This window comes from Palaemon carinicauda, chromosome 16 (assembly GCF_036898095.1).
Source record: "Palaemon carinicauda isolate YSFRI2023 chromosome 16, ASM3689809v2, whole genome shotgun sequence".
Classification (NCBI taxonomy): domain Eukaryota; kingdom Metazoa; phylum Arthropoda; class Malacostraca; order Decapoda; family Palaemonidae; genus Palaemon; species Palaemon carinicauda.
The window spans coordinates 111945991-111955419 of NC_090740.1; the positions used below are offsets into that span (position 1 = coordinate 111945991).

The window sequence follows — 9429 nt, forward strand, 5'->3', positions numbered from 1 at the left end:
TGCATCGAAATGTTCAAGGAATTTATCTCAGCAAACATATCTGCAAAATAAGCTACTTGCATCAACCATTTTGAATCTGAGAATTTGTGGGCCAATGGATGACCCTTTTTCTGTCAAAAATAGCTTAGTCTCGGTCTGCAATTCCAACAGTCGTTGGAGCACCTTTCCTCGTGATAGCCACCTAACCTCAGAGTGGTACAACAGATGTTTATGTGCTCAGAACCAAAGTCAGAACACATTGAGTGAATAATCTTGAGTTCAGAGCCCTAGCTTTAATGAAATTAACAATCCGAGTTACTTGCTGCATCACCTTCTGTAACTCATGTGATAACTTCTGAGAAGCAAGATTTTCACAGTGAAGTATACAGTGAACAACCATCACACTCGAATTTTCTTGCTTAACACGCGCTATGAAGCCCTGACGTGCTCTCAACATTGCTGGTGCTCCATCACAACAAACACTGTAACACTGCCTCCAGAGAAGTCCTTCTTCCTTGAAGAATGAATCTACCTTCATGAAAATGTCTTCTCCAGTAGTTGTGGTTTGCAATGGCCGGCAAAACAGAAACTCTTCTTCCATATCTTCTGGACCTTGATATCGTACGTATGTCATGAGTTGGGGATCATCACTAACATCAGTTGACTCGTCCAGTTGGAGACTGAAGTGCCCACTCTTTTTTATTGCTGCAATCAAATCGTCTGTCTCAATGTTTTGCTTAACATTAGATAATAATGACTTAAGAATTCTACATTCAGGATTAATACTTTGATAATATTTTGAATAGGAAGTCCACAAATCCTTGGTGGACTTCCTGGGGTTAAGAACCACTGCTCTAGGGCAATGTCACTGCCATTCATGAGCAGCCTTTAAACCTGTGGCCAGTCTTGTTCATGATCACACGTTGGTGCCGAGTCCTGATCACAAGCAAGTGCAAGTGGCAGTCTTGATCACAAGCATACAACGGGAGCGAGTCTCATTTCACAGGTTTGTGCTAGTGGCGAGTCTCATTTCAAGAGGGGGGGAATCTTGTTTTGCATGCACTGGCAGGGGGAAAGTGTCGTTTCAAGAGCTCTCGCCAGGGGCGAGTTTTGTTTCACAAGCTCTCAATAGGGCATGGGCCAGAAGTGAATCTCGTTTCAGTTTCACAAGTGCATGCCAGTGGCAAGTCTTGATTAAGATTGCAAACCAATGGCAAGTCACATTCCTGATATATGTTCCAGTGCGACTTGTTGCCAGAGAGCGCTGGCTCTTCAAAATGAAGCACTCCAGTGCACGCAGAAATTTATGCAATCCTCCTGCTACCCTGTACCTTGCCACTGGGGTATCCCAAGACTCCATGAACCCCCAGCCTCGCTCGCCAGGTAAGCTTGCTATCTGTCTTTGAGGAACTACCAAAGGTTCTTTCTACACGGAAAGATACACCAAACTCCATTTTTGAGCGTGCTTCTCGAGTTTTGCATGGAAAAACTTGGAGAAATCCTCCTTGAAACCCAAGCAGGACTTAAATATATCTTAAAATGCAGACAGACACAAAGGAAAGTTTTCCCACCATAGGTAGGATCTCAATATTCAAAGTGGCTCGTCAGTTACTGATACGAACCTCACTACAAGCCCATCCATGGCAGTACCTGCTGGATCACCTGGCCTTGTCAGTGTCTAGTGCCCCACGGTAGCCTTTGCACGTAGTCACTTCAGTGTCAGGTGATGATCTTTAGGTCTCAGGGCAGGTATTCTCCGGAAATACTCAGTCTGGGGAGATTGGAGCAAGGGGGAAATTTGAATTGTTGGATCTTGGGCTGTCTCAATAGGGTCGATCTTTCTCCTTCTCCCGAGTTGATGCTCTTCATAGATGCATCTAAAGAGGGGAGTGGGCACCCACTTGCTGCAGCATAGGGCCAACGAACTGTGTCGAGTCAGGTCAGCAACTGACCTGGGTTTTTAACAACTTCGTTGGGGTTACATTCAAACAAGCAATTGAGATTTATTTCACAGTAACTTTGCAATTAGCCTAGTACCTTGACCTCCTTCTGCTGCTGACAAAGGTTCTGAAGAGTTTTTCTCCAGGACTTGCTACACCAACCACATGCTTAGATTTACAATCAAACAGTGGGTTCTCCATGCAAGGGGGTTATCCAGCATCTCACTGAGAGAGGGTTTTCACAACTAGTAGCAAAACAAATGTCTGGATACCTCGGGAGGGCCCTGACCTCAGCCAAAGTAGGCTATCTTGTGTGGTCAGCATCATGGAAGGGAGAAAATCCATAGGGATACTACATACTGCCCCCTTTCCAGCCACTGTTTTGCAGATTGCTCAACAATCAGTCTACGATAGCAAGATTCATCTTGATCATGATCACTCCCAAATGGCCACAGGTATAAAAAAAAAAAGAAACAAAAACCAAGTCTAAATTTAATACAGTATTGCATTCATGTGAGCTAATTTAAATTTAAGAGCTAGGAGAAGGGTCTACTAGGAACCGCACTACTCGTTTTCTTTGAGAGGAAAAACTGCTCAGCCTCAGCAGTCAAGCTATCCTTCAACCTCAAGCCAAGGTTTTAGAACAAATGGGGTTGCTATTTCCTCCACGATAGAGCTGTCCATGCTCATGCAGTCTGAACAGGGTTGTCCTTAGTCAAAATGAAACCACCTTTGTCGCACAGTGTCCGTTCCCGAAAAGGAGCACTCACTGCGTTAACTGGTTACCGAGTCGCTTGATCTCCACTATGACAATGCCCATTCTTGGGAATGGAGGCAAGTCTCGGTCATCTTCATTCTCAAGTTCATTGCTGGACTCAAATTCAGAACCCACAATCCTTGTCGTCTGCTTTTGTATACTGCTAGAGCAGATTTGAATAGAACTTTTGTGATGAAAGTACTTCTAATGGGGGTTTGGAAGGATCAATCTACTTTCACTACCCTCTACCTGCAAGACGTACACACAGGACCCTTTTTGATAGGTCCTGTAGTAGCTGCACGAGTGGATTAGCTACTGTACTTCCTCTCAGGATTATTAGCAGTCGTTCAAGTACATAGGTAGGAGTGTTAGTCTCGGATGAATGAAAAGGAATTGCCTGGCCTTGTTCTTTAATTCAATCTTCCCATCTTAGGGCATGTCTGAAGACCTTTCAGCTGGATCTCTCTGACTGAAGGTATGACCCATATCACTGGTAACTATATGTGAATTTATATTCCCTGTTACATCCCCAATCTCCTTATGAGGGGGAGTTGGGACGTGTGGTCCCATTTGTTTAGATTCACAAACCTGTGAATTATATATAGACCATAACAATCACAGTTACATTCCTACGCTCATAATCACTTTCACAAGGGGCGTAAAGCCACTGGTATTGTCAGGCCTCTGGTTTATGAGGTGGCAGGATGCTCATCCCTCACATTACCATGCTCGGATGCAGCGATCCCTGGTCAAAAGTTTCAGCCAGTCGAAGGGGCTTCCACCTACTTAAAGAGGTGAGTTTCCATAGCAAAGAGTGAATGGTTTGTATTCATGTAGGCACAAATGACAAATTAGGGAGTAATTTGTATTTTTTCTAATTAGACAAACCTGAGCTCATTACCCACAGTACTTTACCAGCCATCACCTATGAGTGAGGGGGGCCTCATAATTACTCCCGCTACCACTGGTAACATCCGGTATGGTTGTTAACATTTCATTAAAAGTTTTACAGCCATTTGCCAGCTTGCATTGACATCTGTCAATTAAAGAGCTCAGGTCTGTATAGTTGGGGAAAATACAATTTGTGTATATATGTATTTACTGTATTTTTGCATACTTTTCTTTCATTGCCACTATGCACCTAAAATAGTTATTGGTTTGTTGTAATTTTCCCATGAAATTAGGAGGGTAGTGTGCTGTCACATATGTAATGTGTATGTGTTGCTTCAAGTTATGTAATGTTAATGCATTTCAGTTCTTTCTCTTTATAGCAATCTTATTTGTTCCTACACGAATTCAAACCCTGTGCTCTGTAATACGGATACAGGTATATGTTTTCAGCGTACCTGGAATCTAACCATAAAATTTTTATGTGCAGAGTCAAGAACCCTCTGCTAGTTAGCAGGGATAGCGGGGAGATAGACCGGCCAACCAGCTCACGGTCACCCAGTGAGAACCTCACTTTTGTTTTAGGCTTGAAGATGTGCCATTTTGATCTCCCATTAAACCTTGCAATTCACTGGGTGCAAAACTCAACGTTTTTCCGGCACTGTCCTTGGCGACTAACCCTAGAAATAATAATTTTGTTTTAGGCATTAGCCAACAGGCCATCCATGTTCAGGAAGAACAGCTTTGTTTCTGACCTGAGGGAGTCCACAGACCAGGGATGTCGGAGCACTTTGTTCGTTCCTGTACTTCTTGAGAGATGAGCTTGTAAAGTCCCTGGACATTAAAGAGGAAAGATGTAGAAAAATTCAAGTAAAAATCTACCTGATCTGGTTAATTCTAAAAGGAGAATATGATTACTAACATAGCTCTTTTCAGCATTTCTGCTTTACTTAGCCACCTGACTTTACAATACTTCAAATCACTGTATTGTGGTTCAGTATATGCCAGTAACTTTAAACTGGCAATGATTAAGGCCTTTTGACCTAACGAAGTTTATTGTTTTTACACATTAAATGCTTTCTGGTGTCTAATACAATACAGGACAGTAAGTGAAGACGGTCATTTTTTTGAGCCTCCATTCTACCCTTCAACAATCCTCAACGTATTATTTTTATCTACCATCGCAGGAGCCTCATCTGTTGTAAAGCAAACTAAATTCTTGTAATCCAGTCCAAACCTAGCTAACACGAGTTGTATTTCCATGATTGGGTTAAGGCTACAGCAAACAACACCCCCCCCTCTCTCTCACTCTCTCTGTGTCGACGAAAAAACATTTTAGGAATATAGTAGGCCTAACGTATGATCTGTCCTTGTGGGGATTACCCTGAGATGAGTTGTAAGCCATCATTACGCGTTATAAGGCAGCGTGCAGGGATGTCATCCTGATTAGATACAGTGATGCATTCGGATTGTTAATTTGAATGTTGTCTAACTGTATTCCTCGAAGAAATTCTGGGTAGGACAGGAATAGTTACATTCAACTTCACAGCATTATTAGGGTTGGAAGAGATGCCTGCATGAACATAAAAGCATTATCATCTCTTGAAAAGGTTGCATACCCCTGACCTAGAGGAAATAAGACAGTCTTTCCTAGGGAAACCTGTCACTGAGAAAACCAAGAGACAAGATTCATTCGCTAACACAGAATCCTGAACTCATTTACGGCCTAAAACAAAATACTGTAGACGCTAAACCTATTTAACATGCAGGTTACCTCCTCGGATAATTCTTGTAGAACAAACAGGTCCCCAGGCTTACCACCTGTCCCTGTCCGAGCAGGTAGATTGGTTCTCTCCGGGACCTCTCAGAGCCCATTACCATTCCCTGAAAACTTTGCTAACTAAGGAAGTATCTGCATTCTCTCTCAGTTTTTCAGGTACACAAATAATGAACATGGAAATAGCAGCTGGGTGTGCGATCCGTACCTATTCATGGTTCGACTTTTTGTCTAGAGCAATATCCCACTGTGACTCTGGAAAATCTTAAGGATCATAATGCCCTACGAAGATTTGTCATGAGCATCATTAGGGTTGGAAGATGCCTGCATGAACATATAGGCATTGTCATCTCTTGTTGGGGGATGCAGCCAAAGTGGTCACACAATAGAGATGACAGATTTCTTGTACCCTTTAAGTTTTCTGCCAAGGACCCTTAGGCATATGAGCTGGCATGGTAATCAGGATCTTCCACTAAGGCTACTTCGGTAGAGGGGGAAATGACAGGCTCACCTAGTTCCACCAGGAACGAGTCGATAATCTTTTTTTCTAACTCCTGTTGGGGGGAACACTGCAGCGTTGAAATCTTGTTAGGGTTCCTGTGACAAGAAAAATCTCTCCCATTGGGAGTTCACTCCCTAAGTTATTATTCCCTTGAACATGTCATCTATGCTAGAGGGATACAGAGGGTGCGTGTGTATGTCCACCTGTTTCAAAAGAACGCTGCAATAGTCACTACTCGGTCCCGAGCAAAAAACAATGCTGATATTTACTGGACTTTTAACTGAGAGTAGCAGCCTAAGGAAGTAGTCACTCAAATGACTGAATCAGGGGAAGAAAAAAAAAAAAAAAAAGGGCTGTGTTGTTTAGAGACACTGTGAGCTACCTCTATCTTGTTCCTTGCATATGCGCTGCATTTACTCGGGGCAGCCCAAAGCATAATGGAATCAACCAAATTCTAATTGGCTGGTCATAAAAAATATGATTAGTAGAAACTCCATTTAAGTGATTCAGAAGTTTGTATAGACGTAGGAATAAATTAGTTTCACGTTTTGAGAACTAGATATAATTGCACAAGTAAATTACATAGTTTACTATGAAAAGGCTTAAGGAAAATCTTTGTATGCACCATATTTATTTTATTTCCAATTTTTTTTTTAGGGACAAAACACTTATCATCACATGCTAATCTAAACCCCTAGTTTATAAAGCAAAATACTATTTGCCCAAGGACTCATAAATTGGCTATAGTGATGAAAGAAAACAAGGAGAAAATAATCCACAAGAGAAATAACTAAAATAAAATATTTTAAGAACAATAACATTAAATTAGATCTCAAATACTGTAGAAACTTCATAAAAATTTATTACATTTATCAACTATAAAAACCGTTAAAAAAAATCCTGAAAGAAAGAGAAATAAGGGTACCCTCAAGCAAAAGAACTCTAAACCCAAGACAGTGGAAGACCATGATACAAAGGTTATGACACTACCCAAGACTAGAGAAGAAGCTTAATTTTGGAGTGTCCTTTTCTCAGACGAGCTGCTTACTATAGCTAGTCTCTTCTACCATACCAAGAGGAAAGTGCGGCTTACAATGGCTAGTCTCTCTTTCGACAGTTACCAAAGGGAAAGTTAGCCACTGAACAACTAACGTGCAATTCTTGGAGCAAAAAATTGTCTGGTTAACTTGGTGTTGTTAGGCATACGAGGACAGGAGAAAGTGGAAACAATAGGCCAGACTATTCGGTGTACGTGTAGGCAAAGACAAAATGAGCCGTATTGCAGAGATGGATCCTCCAATGTAGTACTGTCAGGCCAATCGAAGGAACCAAAAACTCCAGTGGTAGTCTCAATGGTACATAGTACCGCAGGTGAACTTGAGGTTTCCTGAAAGCAAAAGATTGAATTTATTTCCATTTTTTCCAATTTTCTATTAATTTTCAGTATAACTTGTATCAGCCTCATTAAATCAGTTTTATTACCATCATGGGTATTATGGAGTTAAATTTTCATCACAAAGCACAAAGTTTTAATGGAACATATGACTTTAGCATTAGTTCTAGCAAATGTCTGTATATTTCAGATTGTTCAAGTGTACTAATCCCAATCAGTGATAACCATACACTACTCACCGTTCAGTTACCTATAGACCTTTCTTTTGCAAATATTCATCGATACCAAACAAAGTTGATTGGTAGAGAAGTACAGGTGAATTGGATGTTTCCTGAAAGCAGAAGCGAAAGATTTAAATCCAACCTTTAAATTTCATATCAATTTCCAGTAAAACCTGTATCAGCCTCATTAAATCAGTTTTATTACCATCATAGGTTTTCTGGATATTGAAATTTTCATCACAAAATTTACTAGAACATGAATTTAGCAAGAGTAACAGCAAAAATGTCGAGTATTTCATAATGTTCATGTCTACAAATTCCAACCAGTAATAACCATGCACTACTCACCATTCAGGTACCTGTCGACCTTTGCTTTAGAAACTAAACATCCATCGATATAAATCAGTCGACTGGTAAGCAAGTATATTAGGTGAACTGGGTGTTTCCTGAAAACAGAAGAGAAAGATTTAATTAAATCCAATTTTTTAATTTCCTATTAAATGTTATACAATATATCAGCCTCATTAAATCAGTTTTATTACCATCATAGGTATTCTGGATATTGACGTTTTCATCAGTTTTACTAGAGCAAATCTGTATACAGTATTTCAGAATGTTCAAGAATACAATACGACCCAGTGATAACCCCACACTACTTACCTTAAAATTATCTATTGACCCTTGCTTTTGAAATACTTGTTGACATCACGGGCGACTCCATGCCAGAATTACTCGTTGACATCAGGGGCGACTCCATACCAGAAATACTCGTTGACATCAGGGGCGACTCCGTACCAGAAATACTCGTTAACATCACTGGCAACTCCGTACCAGAAATACTTGACATCACTGGTAACTCCGTACCAGAAATACTTGACATCACTGGCAACTCCGTACCAGAAATACTTGACATCACTGGCAACTCCGTACCAGAAATAGTCGTTGACATCACGGGCGACTCCGTACCAGAAATACTCGTTGACATCACGGGCGACTCCACACCAGAAATACTCGTTGACATCACGTGCGACTCCACACCAGAAATACTCGTTGACATCACTGGCAACTCCATACCAGAAATAGTCGTTGACATCACGGGCGACTCCATACCAGAAATAACCGTTGACATCACTGACAACTCCATACCAGAAAATCCTGAAGTAAATTTGATAAAATTAGAAAAACTTTCACTATGTGAAGTCTCAAATCAAGCTAATGTCTACACCCAATTAAACGTAAGAAAAGTTTTGAAACATCCAGATGAGCTAGTATGAAAAGTATATCAGCATTTGTGATATTAAATTTTATTTTCAGGGTTCATTGAAGACCTTCAGCCACTATTAACCTGAGGTTGGTCATTGCAATAAATGCAACTATTCTATATGTAATTTAACCTTTAGTACCCTATGCAAATTTCTACAGGGTTTAAAGTATAAGAATAGTGATAAAAAGGTAAGGCGAGGTATTTCTGCATCTACTCTCAACTGATGAAAACTTTGTAGTAGAGCTAATGGTGAGAGAACTTTGAAAACATTTATATAAATAAGCAAGGTATATGTTAAATTTTAAAAAAATGTGGAGATAAGGATCAAAGGGATGTTGCAAAACATTGAAACATTAAGTGTCCTGCATCAGGTGCTCCAATGGTACTAGATAATGTATTAATTTAAGAACTGGGCATTCACACAAAGCAACAAAACAACTTTCATTTACAACTTACCAATAATACTCCTTGCCTTTTTCAGATAACTGGGTTTTTGAGGACATAAGATGAAATATCCGGAAAAAATCTTGGGATCAACTACTCCAGCCAAGGGAAAATACTTTCCAGACTGGCCTCACGTTCCATTTTTAGATTAACTTAGACTGGAAAGTTTTCTTTGATGCTATGGGCATCGAGTTAGTTCTATAATTGCACACCAAGGTCTAAGTTACTATAATTTATCCTACATTGATTTGTCTTCATTAAGGT

At 40.4% G+C, this 9429-nt stretch overlaps 1 protein-coding gene and 1 long non-coding RNA gene across 2 annotated transcripts in view; one reads left to right on the top strand and one right to left on the bottom strand.

The window, feature by feature from the left end:
- Positions 1-9339, top strand: part of LOC137655807 (uncharacterized) — an 85397-nt gene extending 76058 nt beyond the window's left edge. Inside the window, exon 3 of the long non-coding RNA XR_011046866.1 lies at positions 9203-9339. This is a non-coding gene — a long non-coding RNA (uncharacterized lncRNA). The remainder of the gene's footprint in view (positions 1-9202) is intronic.
- Positions 6444-9317, bottom strand: LOC137655805 (uncharacterized). Its single transcript, XM_068389963.1, has 5 exons — positions 9178-9317; positions 8118-8612; positions 7806-7903; positions 7476-7567; positions 6444-7230 (listed from the first exon to the last, which is right to left on the bottom strand). Exons 1-2 carry the CDS (start codon positions 9222-9224, stop codon positions 8186-8188), a joined length of 474 nt encoding a protein of 157 aa, XP_068246064.1. The 5' UTR covers positions 9225-9317; the 3' UTR covers positions 6444-7230; positions 7476-7567; positions 7806-7903; positions 8118-8185.
- Positions 9340-9429: the final 90 nt, after the last annotated feature.